Source organism: Corythoichthys intestinalis, chromosome 13, assembly GCF_030265065.1.
Source record: "Corythoichthys intestinalis isolate RoL2023-P3 chromosome 13, ASM3026506v1, whole genome shotgun sequence".
NCBI classification, from domain to species: Eukaryota; Metazoa; Chordata; class Actinopteri; order Syngnathiformes; family Syngnathidae; genus Corythoichthys; species Corythoichthys intestinalis.
This window is the reverse complement of record NC_080407.1, coordinates 8,598,325-8,614,450: the sequence shown is the minus strand read 5'-3', so window position 1 is coordinate 8,614,450 and position 16,126 is coordinate 8,598,325. Positions and strand designations below refer to the sequence as shown.

Below are 16,126 nucleotides of genomic sequence, written 5' to 3'. Positions count from 1 at the left end.
CAGAAAAATCCTCGAGGGTGACCCTCCCGTGGGGTTTCTGAATCAGCACCTTTCAAACTAAATTTCTCGAGCCTCCGGAGTTGTTGAACCAATGCCAAAGCAAAGGGCAGTAATTGGAAAAGAATGAAATAAATGCATGTGCGTTTTCGGCCAAGTGTCTCCAATATTCGGTTTCGGCCAAGAATTTTGATTTCGCTACATCCCTGATGAAAACCCTTTTAAAATGCAGCATTTTGTTTCTGTTCCAGTGGCTGAATGAAGAGAAACTAGTTCAAAGACTCATAGAGCTTATCCATACTGGTAAAGATGAGGAAGTAAGTATCTTGAGTCCTTTTGAAATCTTTCTTGCATACTGTTTTTGAACGCCTTTTTTTTTTCTTTCCTCCCCCAGAGACAATCAAACGCATCCCAAACACTTTGTGACATAATTCGCCTTAGCCGAGACCAGGCCAATCAGATGCAGGAGAACGTGGGGACTGACCCCCTGTTGGCTGTGCTAGAGTCGTAAGTCACTCTCACTCCGTAGATTACTTACCTGTGTATGTGTTTTTTGTCTGGTGAACCAAATGTCTTCTTTTAGACAAGAAACTGTAGCAGGACTTCTCAAGAACATGTTTGAGGGCGAGAAGAACGAGGCTTCCATTGTTAATGGAACTCAAGTGCTACTTACCTTACTGGAGGCCAGAAGATCTGGGTTAGTAATGTGCATCTGTGGTATTCTTGAAAAGCAACGAGCGGCAAAGCTTGTGAATCAATGAATCTTCTTACCTTCCCAGGCTGGAAGGGCTGATGGATCTGTATTCTCAGGGTTTTGAAAGGTCTTACACTGTTAACTGCAGTATTTTAAATGCCATTGAGCCCCATTTAAAGGATTTCCAGCAGCTTCTTCTGGATCCCCCAAAGGTAACTTGCAGTTTAGGAGTGCACATTTTTGAAAAATATTGTGAGGCCTGTGTTGATTTCCTCTTCCGTCTGCAGAAAGGTGCAATATTGACCACCGTTGGCGTTCTCGATCAGCCGCTGGGGAACGCCCGCCTTCACGTGGCCCGATTGGTGGCTGCTCTCCTGCAGACCACTTCCCCCAGTATCTGCCAGGAGCTCTGCGACCTAGGCACCATGGACCTACTACTGGTAGGGCTGACCTCAATCCTCCATCTCGACACTAGGAGTGTGCCATCTTAGGCACCCCACGATTTGATTACGATTCAGGGTGCTACAATTTAATTATTGAACAATGATCACGGTGTTGACGATGCTCACGGTTATCGATGCATTTTTTTTTTTTTTAAACAAAGTGATAAAAAATTAACCATTTTTAAGGCAGTACTTATTTCTCAACGTGCCCATACAACAGACAACTGACCTTGAGATAGGGCTGGGCGATATGTCCTTAAGTACATATCACGGGAAATTGAGCAGATTTACCTCGATAACGATAAATGACGATAAATTCGCCCAAGCTGGTATATAAATTGAAAATCTGAATCAGTGCATGAAATACAAATTGACCGTTTCTCGTTGATTTAAACATATTTAACAATTGTACATGCAGTCTAAAAATTAAGTATCAAAAAATGTAAATGATAAAAATTTAAGTGTGAACATTTATAACACCTTGTATGACTTGAACAATGTAGAACATTATAAAAATCTGACGACTGTGCAAACATGTAATTGTAACAGAAATGATTTACAGCTTGAACAGTACACTTCAAACCGACAACTTATTGGTAATGGCTGCTGTGACATAATTACTTCAAGGTTTCAGTTTTTTTTCCCCCAGAGCATTTTTTAATACATGCACACAGACATACAGCCCCACATAGACACAGACACATTAAATCTATATTCCTCTTCTGTCAATGAAACATTTAAGATTTTGTGATGGCAGTAATGATACAGAATAAAGCAAGCACATAGAAAAATAGCTGTGGCCATTTAATGTTCATATTGTAGGTTTTATTGTTGGATTGTACCTTATGCTGACTGCTTTACCATCATAAAAGCTATCAGAGAAATCGAACACACACACAGAGATATAAAATAACGCGACATACTAATTGCTAGATGCGGTCCGTGCCCAATTTACTCATTAAGTTCAGCCATTCACAAGGTTAGGGCTGCTACCCGACTCCCATCACGTTCATGTGTAGCTTTAGCCGCTAGCGTTAGCCAGTGGAAAGCACTGAAAGCACCCTCTCCTGAAATCGTGACAACCAGGGAGGACAGCTGGTAAAAGCCAGTCTGGATGCCGCCAAGAGTCTAATTAATGTCGGGTGAAAGTTTGGTGAAGCTTCCTTAAGCCATACTCCATCACGTTTGCTTGTAGTGTTAGCCTACCGGGCTTCTGTTTGTTTGACTTCCTGATAAACCCCTGACTCCATACGTAAGCACACTGACTGCTTTCTTAAAAGGGGAATGAACATAGCCGAACAACACAGTCAAAGCGGGATCAAAAGACTATATTTTCTTGTTTTATTAAATTACCGAACTTACCGACAGGGTCAAAATTACGTCAGTCATCTTGAACAATTTCGGTAACGGTAAATTTTCGGTATACCTCCCTGCTTTACCTTGAGATACCCTTTTTCACAAGGTGGTGCAAAAACATTACCTGTTTTAAAAGGCAGTACTTATTTCTCACAACAATACAATAACATTTACACTGGTGGAATGAATTCCACATTTTCTGCAAATAAGCAAAATGGCTTTAGAAATAAGACCATAACCAATTTACTTTGTTTTCTCAGATTTCTGTACCATTTGGCATGTTTGTAGTGTTACCGCAATACTTAATCCTGGTTTTAAACGTTCTGCATCTGGAGTAACTTGTGTACACCACAAAACAACGAACAACTTGACATGGAAATATATGTTAGCGAAGTGGCTAATTAGCATAGCGCTCGGCGCTAACTAGTAGAGGCGTGCAAAATTTCCGATTCTTAGATTATTCGCGATTCGGCCGTGGAAGATTCGAGAACGATTCACAAACATCCAAATTCCGATTATTGAATTATACCAGGTAAAGCGGAAATAAAATGCAGTCAGCGCGGTCTTCGGGACGCAATGAGGAACGGACCGAGAGTAAATATCATGTGTAGCTAATGCCGCTAGGTAAAAAAAAAACAATAATACCTGACTGCGGCGGTCAGCCGCTACAAACAGCGCCCAGTTGCTAGTTGCTACAAACATATGGCAACATACGGCTATGGTAGATATCACATATATCTAGACTAGAAGTGACACGACAGACTTTCCCGCCCTAGTATACAGGCGCCATCTTAAAGCAGTAGACTTACCTAGAAGGCTCTGTTGTAGAGAACCTAATTACTTTTTATCTAAAATACCCCTAAACCGGCAAAATCTTGACTTGAATATATCTTTAAATGATGAAACAGTTTTAAAACTTTCACACGTCGAAAGAAGACATGAGGGAAATTATGGAATAACGGGTGCAATTTTAACAACTTTAACAGTTGATTCACAACATTAAATTAATTGAATGTAGTTTAAAGCTGCTGATACAGAATGGGGACTTGAGTATTTTATTTACTGTTTTTAACCGGTAACTTGATACTAAAATAGTAGTTTGGTTTATTTAGCCTGAGAGGATTTTTAAAGAATTTTGGAACAAATACACAAAACATAAAAAAAAAAAAAAAATTTAAATGGGGGGAGGGGGGCATCAATAATCGATTTATAATCGAATCGGAGTCTCTGAATCGTAATTGTAATCGAATCGTTAGATGCCCAAAGATTCCCACCTCTACTAACTAGTAACATCTCAAAACCAACAACAATAAAGGCTAAACAGTACAAGAGGGTTCGTGTACTCACCTCTGATAGACAGACACAGGACTTAGCAAAACGCTAGGGACTTTTTTCAATTAACACTACTTAAACCTACTGCTGGAGAACCGAAGTCTCTCTCTTCCCCTCGCTCTAAAAAAGCGCGACCGCCGTTTTCCTGCCTGTCTCATACACAAATTTATTTTCCGCTCTTTTGAAAAGGAGTAAATCGCTCGCTCAGTAACCGGCAGCATCCATCATAACGTTGTGCGTGCGTAGTTCAAGGTGTCCGGGCGGCAGACGTCTCTTACTTTATGAATCGTAATCGAATCGTCACGTCTCAAATCGCAATGCATCTAATAATCGATTTTTTTTTTGGAACTCCTTTACTCAACACTATGCTCAATTTTGGGTTTTCTCCTCCGCGCAGGATCTGTTCTTCAAATACTCGTGGAATAACTTTTTGCACTTCCAAGTGGAGCTCTGCGTGGCGGCCATTTTAAACCACCCTTCATCGGAGGAGCGACCCAACCCAGGCTTGCAGAACCATAATGGACAGCAGGCGGCGCCGTCCCCTGAAACTAACGCCGAGGTGATAGAGTCAGGCGGGGCCGGTGACCCGCAGAGCTCCCTCCACAATACCCTCGTGGCACATGTAAGTGCAGCTAAATGGTGCCGCGTGTCGACTCGTAGTTGATGTTTTAATTTTGTTCTTTGCATGCAGCTATTCCAAAAGTGTCGATTGGTACAAAAAATCCTTGATGCCTGGGAGGAAAATGATAAAATACAGTAAGCAGTTTTCTTTGGCTGCAATTGCAGCCAGTTTTTTTAAATTTTTTGTATTTATTTTTTTGCCAACTCCCACAACACATTGCTGTGAATGTCACAGATCTGAAGGTGGCACCAGAAGAGGCAACATGGGTCATCTAACCAGAATTTCCAATATGGTGGTCCAGAATCTGGAGAAGGGACCAGTACAGGCCCAAATTGCTGACCTCATTAAAGGTAAGGGAAACTGTGACTGACCTCACCACCTTTTTTGAGAAAACAAGAATATTTCTGGCATGAAAATCTCTCACCTTTTGGCGAAATTCGCCGTTTTGAAGTAAAAAAGGATGACCTACGTGAATCGTGTAGATCCGAGGAGAATATTTTTTAGGGGGGGGTGTAGGCATGTGCCGGTTACCTTCACGGTTTACCATGCTATGAAAACATCGCGGTTACAAAACCACTAAAATTTTCCATCATACAGTAGTATTTATTCGTTATTTTTCATGTGTCAAAAATGCAGCCAGAAGTGGCTTGGCACGGCAGCGCTTACCCTTCCCCTGTTCAATGCTGCGTGTGTCAGTCACGCTATTCCAGCAAACCCAAAAACAAACACTCTAAACACAAGGCGTACTTTTCTTCAATTTATTGATCTCTCAAATCGTGGTAACTGAAATATACCAAATGAATACATTTAAAAAGTTGTACAACCGTATTTTTCCACGTGTGAGTAGCTTCAACAGTATAGCTTCATGAAAAAGATTGCCAAAAAGAGAAAACACATTTTCCTTTCAAATTCGATACACAAAGTTACTAAAAACTTACAAAGACGAATGATAGGCAAGGCTTAGCTAGGAGAGCAACTTCATTGAGGTTAATCACAGCCGCTGAGAGAAAAACAAGTTTGAATGCGGGGGGGGGGGGGGCGTCAAAGATGGCTAATTGCGACAGATGATCTTGTCCTAAGCACAAATTCACGTTCGCTGGATGAGGGGAGGTCTCACTCCCAATTTTTTTTAGATGAATGCATTTGCCAACATATTGAATTTGGTGAGTAATGGTTTCAATTGTTTTCATATTTTGCGGTATGACAAAGTTACTGCCGTTCGTTGCAGCTTGCGTTGAACACTGCCAGAGATGGCCAAATCTCCGGTGAAAAAATAGCTCCCGTTAGGTTAGCATCAAGCTTGTGTATTTAACGGTAATATAAAAGCAGTGTTGTCAGTAACGTGTTATGTGAGTAATGCGTAACTGTAATCTGATTACTTTCTTTCAGTAAAGAGCAATCTAATGCGTTCATTTTTCTAAATCAGTAATCTGATTAAAGTTACTTTCCTTGATGCCTGTGCGTTACTATTTTGTTATTGCCCCATAATGTATGTAGAATGAAGAATACTGTAGTCATGGGAGTGAAGTCACATTTTCTAATCTGGGATGGGAAAAAAACAGATCACGTGTATTACCATGATGCGTGAGCCGAGAGCGCTGGGAGTTTGCGGCCAAAACAACATAGCCTTGCTACCTCGCCAGGATGCAATAAAATTGGCAGGAGATATACTACAAATGGCTGCATTTGCACACTGGAAACACAGCCATTACTTCACATTTTTGACCAGTAAAGATGACAAATATCTCCGTGCGCTGCGAACTTTGCGCTGGCTCAAAAAGACTGTCGACCGCTATAAGCATCCGATTCAAGCACCACTTGGAATTACAGCACAACAGGTAACACGACAGCCAGGACTTTTTGATTGGTTTCGAAAGCTTAGGTTTAAAGAAATTCTAAATATCCATCTTGCCTCCTAAGCTGTAGTTTTGGCTAAGCAAAGCAAATGGCTGTCTCTAAGGTGCTATAGTCACATGATATGTTCGAAAAATAATTTGGACCCATTGTGAAATACTTTGAAGGATTCTTGTTCATGTCATTAATTTTTGATGTTTGTTTTATTGCTCTAAAACTTTTATAGACAACATTTTAATGGCTGTATTCAATGGTCTTTATTTTAAAGGGGAAGTTCAGAATTTTTTACATTAGGCTTAATCTTTGAATTAGCCGGGGTTTAATTAGTCGTTGGAGTTGATTTGAACAAATTCTGTGCAGTTTGCCAGTTATTTGTTAGTTTCAGGGCTCCGGAGTGGCTAAGCTAGCGCGAGTCAATGGTGGTTGAAATCAACTCCTTCAACTAATTAAACCCCGCTAACTCGAATATTAAGCCTCATGTGAAAAATTAAAATAGTCAAATTCGCCTCATGTAGGATGTTTCGCCGACGGAGGACATTTTGGCAGAACGCCGGAACATATTTCCTCCACACCCTTCTCACCTTTTTAAACCCTGACCCATTTTCATGCCTTATATTTACAAATGCTTTTTATGGCGTAGAACTGCCAGAAGACTGCAGAGGTCGCTGGGAGAGCTTCGTGGACGAGACTCTGAGAGAAACCAACAGAAGGAACACAGTAGAGCTGGTGAGAAGTCATTTTATCCTGTGAGTTTTCTATTTTTTTGCGTCATGGCTCCCTCCCGCAGGTGAGCACGCACAACATGCACTCGTCCAGCGAGGATGATGACATGGAGAGCCCCTTCCCCAACGACCTGTCCCTCCAACAGGTAGGCTGGAAACGCGCTAGCAGCCAGACAGGTAGAAAGGCAGTGGCGTCCCCCTAAAAGGTGTCCCTTTGACCTTCCCAGGCTTTCTCTGACTATCAGATCCAGCAGATGACCGCCAACTTCGTAGATCAGTTTGGATTCAACGACGAGGAGTTCAGCGAACACGAAGAAAACTTCAAGTGAGTCGGAACCCTGGCGTCCGCCTTCCCCTCTTGAGGTCGTTTAACATTTTTCTTTCTCCCCTCAGCCCCACGTTTGACAGAATTGCAGAAATAAACTTCACTTTAGATTCTGACGATAACAGTGTAAGTATTCTGCGTTACGCGAAAATCCATTTGGCAAAAGTAATCGACCTTTATCTGCATTTGACTTAACAGGCCAACGCAGCTGCTTTCGAGGCCTGTTGTAAAGAGAGGATACATCAATTCGATGACGCTGACGAGGAAGAAGACATTTGGGAGGAGAAAGAGATCAACTATGCAACACAAGCTAAATCCAGAACAAGGTTTGGTGTGTCCCAAACGTCAGAAGGAAGCTCTCGGAGCAGCCTGGAAAACGGCGGACAGGAGCAGGACTGCGGCTCGGAATCTGACGAAGAGGACGATTTTGAGCAAAACACATCGGACGCAGGTAGTAGGCAGATGAGAAAAACGACATAGCTCGCGTCTTCGGAGGGCGCCAATTTATTGCTTTTTTCCCCAGGTCCTGGCTGGACAGCAAATTTCAGGGACTCTGATGGTATCACGGCATCCCAGTCTCCATCAGGGTGGGACGCTCTGCCCCCGGGTGGTGAAAACGAGAACCAGGAAACTGGCTGGGCCAATTTTACGGCGTTCCAGCCATTCTCAAGGTAAAGACTGCTTGACGCTCATTGTTTTGATGGTTGATTCAGCTCTGATTCTTTATCGTATTATTTGGCTCTTATGTACAACAACTTTCAAAAAGTATGGAATCACCAGTCTCGGACGGGCATTCACTCTGACATTTTATCATGTAGAAAAAAACTGATAAAAAGCTTGAAAAAACACTAGTCCAAAAGTGAAACTCTTTAGCATTCAGAAACACAAAATTAAATGAATAAAAAACATTGTGGTGGTCAGTAAATGTTAATTTTATAGAGCAAGTGCAGAGAAATATAAATGGAATCACTCCATTCTGTGGGGAAAAAAATGCAATCATGAGAAACAAAGAAATAACAAATCAAAACACACCTCTAGTATTTAGTAGCACCACCTCTGGCTTTCATGACAGCTTGCAGTCTCTGAGGCATGGACTTGAGGAGTATTCTTCATCAGTTTGGTGCCAATTCTCTTTGATTGCAGTTGCCAGATCATTCTTGCAGGTCGGAGCCTTGCTGTGGACCTTTTTTTTTTCTTCAATTTCCACCACAGGTTATCAATAGGTTTGAGATATGGGCTATTTGCAGGCCGTGACATTGGCTGGATGAGTCTTTCTCCAAGGAATGGTTTAACAGTTTTAGCTCTGTGGCATGATGCATTGTCACCTTGGAAAATGACATATTTTCAATTGAAGGGATAAAGCTTTCTAGAATTTCAATGTAAACTTGTACATTAATTGAAGATTTAATCACAGCTATCTCGCCATTGGCTTTGCCTGACATGCAGCCCCATATCATCAAGGACTGAGCAAATTTTGATGTCTTCTTCAGGCAGTCATCTTTGTAAATCTCACTGGAACAGCACCAAACTAAAGTTCCAGCATCATCACCTTGTCCAATGCAGATTCTTGACTCTTGACTTGTCAATAGTCAAGAATCTGCATTTAAAGTTCCAGCATCATCACCTTGTCCAATGCAGATTCTTGACTCTTGACTTGTCAATAGTCAAGAATCTGCATCGGACAAGGTGGTGATGCTGGAACTTTTGTTTGGTGACTTGTCAATAGTGAAGAATCTGCATTGGACAAGGTGGTGATGCTGGAACTTTGGTTTGGTGCTGTTCCAGTGAGATTTACAAAGATGACTGCCTGAAGAAGACATCCAAATTCCCTCAGTCCTTGATGTGCGGGGCTGCATGTCAGGCAAAGGCACTGCGGAGACGGCTGTGGTTAAATCTTCAATAAATGCAAAAGTTTACAGTGAAATTTTAGACAGCTTTCTTAACCCTTCAATTGAAAATACGTTTGTCATTTTCCAGGGTGACAATGCATCATGCCACAGAGCTAAAACTGTTAAAGCATTCCTTGGAGAAAGACTCATCCAGCCAATGTCATGGCGTGCAAATAGCCCAGATCTCAACCCTATTGATAACCTTTAGTGGAAATTGACCTGCAAGGACGATCTGGCAAGTGCAATCAAACAGAGTTGGCACCAAAGTGATGAAGAATACTCATCAAGTCCGTGCCTCAGAGTAGGCATGTGCCGGTATGAGATTTTGACGGTACGATAACCGTGGGCAAAAATTCCGCGGTTTCACGGTATCACGGTATTGCAATTATAGCTCCAAAACGTGTTACTTTAAGATGTATGGGTTAAAAAAAAAAAAAAATTCCATTGAACAGGATTTAAAAAAAAATGTTCAGAACATAGTTGCAAATTGGAACATGAATATATTGTTAAAATAAATTATCAATTTAAAAATAAAAAAAATTAAATAAAATTAAAATAAATATAACTTATAGACTATACCCACAGCCGCAGCTCAAGTTGCTCAAGATTAGAGCAAGAACAAAATAATTTCTATAAAGTAAAAACACTTCTGAATAAATTTTTTTTTTTTCAAATTCTGCTGCATGACTTTTTTTTGAGGGTGGAAAAGCTCAAGTGAAGTTTCGCCATTTTCAGCCACTGTGTCAGCTCTAGTCTACATTATGTCATGCCTATGTTTTAAAAAAGAAAAAGAATTCATAAGGTAAGTTTAAAGTGTAAATATTGTTGTGGAAAGGTTTCATCTAAACAAACAAACAAACAAACAAACAAAAAAACATAGGGAGTGAGACCTCTCCTTGATACAGCGAATGTGGATTTGTGCTTAGGACAAGAGCATCTTTCACAATTAGCGATCTTTGATGCTTTCCCCTTTTTCCCCTTCATTCAAGCGAATCAAGCTTGTTTTCTCACTCTGCGGCTGTAACACTCGACGAAGTTGCTCTCCCAGCTAAGCCTAGGCTAACATTCGTCTTTGTAAGCTTTTAGTTTGTATATAGAATTTGAAAGGAAAATGTGTGTTTTGTTTTTGGAGAACTTTTTCATGGTGCTAATCTGTTGAAGCTACTCACACATGGAAAAATACAATTGTACAACATTTTAAATGTATTCATTTTTTATATTTCACTTACCACGATTTGAGAGCTCAATAAATTGAAGAAAAGTACGCCTTATGTTTGGAGTATTTGTTTTTGGGTTCACTGGCTGTCTAGTCGATAGCGTCACTTTCACACACAGCAACAAACGGGAGGGGGTGAGCGGTGCCGCGCCAAGCCACTTCTAGCTGCATTTTTGACATATGAAAAATAGCGAATACCGTACTACGGTCTGACGGAAAATTGTAGTGGTTTTGAAACCGCGACGTTTTCACACCACGGTAAACCGTGAAACGGGTAACTGGCACATGCCTACCTCAGAGACTGCAAGCTGTCATAAAAGCCAGAGGTGGTGCTACTAAATACTAGAGATGTGTTTTGATTGTTATTTCTTTCTTTGTTTCTCATGATTCCATATTTTTTTGCTCAGAATGGAGTGATTCCATATATATTTCCCTGCACTTGCTCTTTAAAATGAACATTTACTAACCACCACGATGTTTTTTATTCATTTCTTTTCGTGTTTCTGAATGCTAAAGAGTTGCACTTTTTTTTTTTTTTTCATGCTTTTTATCTGAGTTTGTTCTACATGACAAAATGAGAGAGTGCTCGTCCGAAACTGGTGATTCCATGCTTTTTGCTAGGGAATATAGATCAAAAATAGATTATAAATGAGGGAAAAAATAATTGGTAACGATTAGTTGGAGGGAAAAAATGAGCACCCAAAATAAAAAAGATTGGTCAAACTATTCTCATCTGAAATTTTCCCTTGTCCAGCACAGAGACGGAGCCCAGGTGCAGTTCCCCAGCGGACGCTGGTGGCAGTGACGCCGATCAACAAGCCAAACAAAACCACGAGAAGGGCGGTGAGTTGAGCTGGCTCTTCCAGATTCCGCCACTTCATTACACGCGTCTCACTTCCTTTTTCCCCGCACGCTCGCAGACGCCGCCTCTCGGTGTGTGGGGCCTTCGGGGGATGCCGCCAAAGCTGCTCCTCACGACGGCGAGGAAGTCGCCGCCATAGCGGAAACAGTCTTCTCAAAACCAGCCTCTGGCAGCAAGACGGCTGACCTCCAAAGGTTCGAAATGCGCTATAATTGAACTTCAAGTACCGCACTGGAGTAAATATAGGCTGAACTGACTGCAAATTACTGGGCGCCTCTCTGGTTTAAATACAAGTTTGTAGTGTTGACGTTCCCACCAGTATCTCCACGAGATACGTACAGCGGATGATTGTATTTCACTGCCGTTGACGGCGCCAGAGGCGATCGAACCTCCGGCACCGTCGAAGGCAGCAGAGTTTGAACTTGTTTAGAGCTGAAACGAATAGTCGAGCAACTCGAGTTTAAAAACTGATCCGAGTAATTTTATTCACCTCGAGCAATCGTTTATTTTGACAGCTCTAAGCACGATTTGCTCGGGCTGCTTTTAATGTGGGACAATGCGCTGATGTCGCGTGCGTAGAGGAAGAAGCCAAAAAAAAAAAAACTTACCGCAGCCGACAGCCGCTACAAACGACGCCAACGTTTCTAAAAACTAGCCCGCATGATGCTACGTTGGTAGGCAGGTAGCGTCTGATGCATCTCATAGAGATCACATGTATGTTGAACTAGATGCGAAATGACAGTCAGCGGCGTTGGTAAACCACCGCCATCTTAAAGCAGTAGAGCACTAGTAAAGAGCGCTAAGCGCTAATAAGATTAACGTTACTGTCACTGGCTCACGTAACGTTAGCCCTGCGGAGGGCTAGGTTTCTATTAATTATGACCACTGTCGATGCGTGGCTAACGTGTCTTACAGGCTTTAACTTAACATAGCGTTGTGGAGTGATGAGGGTGTAAAAAACTTAATAATGCTAACTATCAATTTTAGCTCAGTAGTCATTGCTGGATAAAACACCAAGTAGCACTGGTCCCTAATGTGCTCCAATACAGCCTGTATCATACATTTATTTTGAACACTGCAAAAACTCAAAATCCTATCAGGACTTACAGTTTAGATTAACTAAAAACTTAACTAGAACTTAAAAATAGCTTGACACAAATAGAAATTCAATTGAAACACGGGGGGAAAAAATCCTAACTTTTTAAGTGATGTGTGTTATCAAGCGTAATGGCATTTTTAGGTAAGAAATATATATATAAAGATGTCCCGATCGATCGGGATGCCGAATGATCGGGTCCGATCACGTCATTTTCAAAGTATCGGAATCGGCAAAAAAATATCGGACATGCCTTTTTTAAATATATATATTTTTAAAAATTGTTTTCTAATTGTATTTAATGTTACAGACAAAATGTCTTACACTCATCCAGAGTCTTTAGTTTTGGCTTAAAAGTAGGGCTATCAAATTTATCGCGGTGGTGATTAATTTTTTTAAATTAATCATGTTAACGCAATTAACGCATGCGCTGCACGATCCTCTCACGCATTAGCCACGTTTACATGCTTTTATTCATACCGATTCAAATCATTCCGAATGGAAATTTCATATCAGCTGTTTACATGTCACTTCATCTATTCCGATCCAGCGTTTACATGTGACTGCCTTTATTCCAAAAGGACGTTTGACAACTGCTGTCTGACATGCGCAGATTAATCAAAACAAAGCGTCACGTTGCAAAACATGGAGATCGATCGTTAGATCAGCTGCTGTTTTAACTTTTCGAGTGGAAACAAAACTTCAGAATGATACGCCGTTCATTTAAAAAGTTGTGTGGGTGCGCTGTGCGTGTGCTTGGAAGCCATGTTGCAAGTGACGTTACTTACGTCACCAAGTGACGTCACCACGTCAGTACGGAGCATGTGCAGAAAGAACGAAACCAGACACCATTCCGCTTCCGTGTTTACATGATATAATTTTACTTCTAATCGGTTTGGGAAAAGGAATATTCCACCCCTGTGAATCGGAATGAAATTCCATTCGGTTTGGGCCTGTTCATTCCGAATGAGGTGTTTATATGGAACACATTTATTCGGTTTGAACAAATATTCCGATTGTAATTGGAATATTTGGCTCCATGTAAACGTGGCAACTGTCGCGTTCAATCTATAATGGTGCCGTTTTACCTATATATAGAGCTAAAAGGCAGCGTAATAAGAGTAGAGTGAATTTTGGCAGCCTTTGGAGCTTTTTTTTTTTAATTGGCTAAAGCCTTACTATCCCTCTCTCAACAATTAGAAATATCGTGGGAAGCAATGTGGGGAAGGAAGGTAGTAGTTGATCCTTTTCTTAACACCCTATGTTATTTCCCAACGCAGAGAAGATATATTAATTGGTGCCACTATGCACAGTCATGGTTGCACTTCCCATCATGCATTTGGGCAGAACAGTTAAATGGCTACAGTATCATTTACTGAAAACTCAACAAATACACTAGATGGCAATATTTAGTCACAATATACAAAGTCACATTTATTCTTTAAGAATTACAAGTCTTTCTATCCGTGGATCGCTCTCACAGAAAGAATGTTAATAATGTAAATGCCATCTTGAGGATTTATTGTCATGATAAACAAATACAGTACTTATGTACTGTATGTTGAATGTATATATTCGTCCGAGTTTTATTCATTTTTTTTAAATGCATTGCCAAAATGTATGTATATGATCGGGAAAAATTATCGGGAATGATTGGAATTGAATCGGGAGCAAAAAAAAAAAAGCAATCGGATCGGGAAATATTGGGATCGGCAGATACTCAAACTAAAACGATCTGGATCGGATCGGGATAAAAAAAATCATGATCGGAACAACCCTATATATAATAGGGCTGTCAAACGATTAAAATATTTAATCGAGTTAATTACAGCTTAAAAATTAATTAATCGCAATTAATCACAATTCAAACCATCTATAAAATATGCCATATTTTTCTGTAAATTATGGTTGGAATGGAAAGATAAGACACAAGATGGATATATACTGGACTGTCTCAGAAAATTAGAATACACAATATTCTAATTTTTTGAGACAGTCCTGTGTATATATACAGGACTGTCTCAGGAAATTAGAATACACAATATTGTAATTTCCTGAGACAGTCAGGAAATTAGAATATTGTGTATTCTAAGACAGTCTGAGACAGTCAGGAAATTAGAATATTGTGTATTCTAATTTCCTGAGACAGTCCTGTATATATACACAGGACTGTCTCAAAAAATTAGAATATTGTGTATTCTAATTTTCTGAGACAGTCCAGTACATTCAACATACGGTACATAAGGACTGTATTTGTTTATTATACCAATAAATCAACAAGATTGCATTAACATTATTAACATTCTGTTAAAGCGATCCATGGATAGAAAGACTTGTAGTTCTTAAAAGATAAATGTTAGTACAAGTTATAGAAATTCTATATTAAAACCCCTCTTAATGTTTTCGTTTTAATAAAATTTGTAAAATTTTCAATCAAAAAATAAACTAGTAGCCCGCCATTGTTGATGTTGCTGAAGCCTATAAAATCAGTCGCACCCAAGCGCCAGCAGAGGGCAGCAAAACTCCATAAAACACAACAAGTGAGCGTTTCGCTGTACTGTCATTTAAATCTGTCTGAGCGGGGCATCTGCGTTAATTGCGTCAAATATTTTAACGTGATTAATTAAAAATAACGCCCGTTAACGCGATAATTTTGACAGCCCTAATATATAGTTTTTTGAGTGAAAGCAGTGAATGTTTTTTTTTTTTTCCTAGTTACATCTGAGATGCAATTGTTGGCTGTTTTCAACAATGTACATCGAAAATAAAGACATTGACTGAAAACGGTTCGATATTAGATGAAATGTCTTGTTTTCTCATGGATATTTATAATTGCTCTTCACCTAAAAAAATATACCGGTATGTTTTATCCGATTACTCGATTAATCGATAGAATTTTCAGTCGATTACTCGATTACTAAAATATTCGATAGCTGCAGCCCTAAACTTGTTTGGTGTGTTCATGCAGCGAGGAGAGTCCCGTGTCCTTGGAAAAACTATCTCTGACAGATCCGCCCGAATCCTCAGAGCAGCAGCAACAACAACCCGAGGAATCGCCCATAACCACACAAACCGAAAGGTAGCGATTTGGCCGTACGCCTTACAAACGTCTCGGGCTGTGTTGAATGCTCGTGTTCTTCAGAGTGGAGACGCCAGCACCCCAAGAAGTGGCCGTCAACGGACCGGTGTGAGCGCACGCGGGAGTGCCGTCGGCTAACTGTAAGCCTCCTCAGAGTGACTCCTTTCAAAATCAACCTCAGTGCGACTGCGTTTTTACCGAATCACTCTGCCATGTTATTGGACCTGGACACTGCCAATCGACACCAGTAACGAGGCTGCGGAACATGTACAAAAAAAAAAAATTATATATATATAAATATATATATATATATGTATAAAAACAGAAAAGGAGGACAAAAACAGGACAGCGTGTAGATCTTCAAAGCCTTTCGTTCCCCCTCATGTTGCACATGAATACGTGCGGTTTTAATGTAGCAGCAATGTTTCTGGGGGTTACAACAACAACAACATCATCATCGTTATTATTTTTTTATGTCCAGAACTATTTCTCTCGTTGTGGTTGAACCTGACATTTAGGCTTTTGCATAGTCGCACGTCGTCGGGATAGCACAGGCTACTTTTTCAGTTTTTTTTTTTTTAAATGCACCTCAACGTCAATAAGCCCTTTTTTTTGTTTGTTTTGTTCTTGACAAGGCAC

General features: G+C 40.4%; 1 protein-coding gene across 4 annotated transcripts in view; it reads left to right on the top strand.

The window, feature by feature from the left end:
• Positions 1-15,845, top strand: part of ppp6r2a (protein phosphatase 6, regulatory subunit 2a) — a 33,025-nt gene extending 17,180 nt beyond the window's left edge. For 3 of the 4 annotated variants that reach the window (XM_057855143.1, XM_057855144.1, XM_057855145.1), the window contains 18 exons: positions 249-314; positions 392-504; positions 581-694; positions 777-903; positions 979-1,131; positions 4,220-4,444; positions 4,514-4,578; positions 4,679-4,794; positions 6,939-7,024; positions 7,086-7,166; positions 7,248-7,345; positions 7,414-7,471; positions 7,544-7,796; positions 7,869-8,016; positions 11,205-11,293; positions 11,371-11,506; positions 15,377-15,487; positions 15,551-15,845. In XM_057855143.1, the coding sequence (XP_057711126.1) occupies positions 249-314; positions 392-504; positions 581-694; positions 777-903; positions 979-1,131; positions 4,220-4,444; positions 4,514-4,578; positions 4,679-4,794; positions 6,939-7,024; positions 7,086-7,166; positions 7,248-7,345; positions 7,414-7,471; positions 7,544-7,796; positions 7,869-8,016; positions 11,205-11,293; positions 11,371-11,506; positions 15,377-15,487; positions 15,551-15,599 (2,088 nt within the window). In that variant the 3' untranslated portion in view covers positions 15,600-15,845. The remainder of the gene's footprint in view (positions 1-248; positions 315-391; positions 505-580; positions 695-776; positions 904-978; positions 1,132-4,219; positions 4,445-4,513; positions 4,579-4,678; positions 4,795-6,938; positions 7,025-7,085; positions 7,167-7,247; positions 7,346-7,413; positions 7,472-7,543; positions 7,797-7,868; positions 8,017-11,204; positions 11,294-11,370; positions 11,507-15,376; positions 15,488-15,550) is intronic. The other variant, XM_057855146.1, reaches the window with a different exon arrangement.
• Positions 15,846-16,126: the final 281 nt, after the last annotated feature.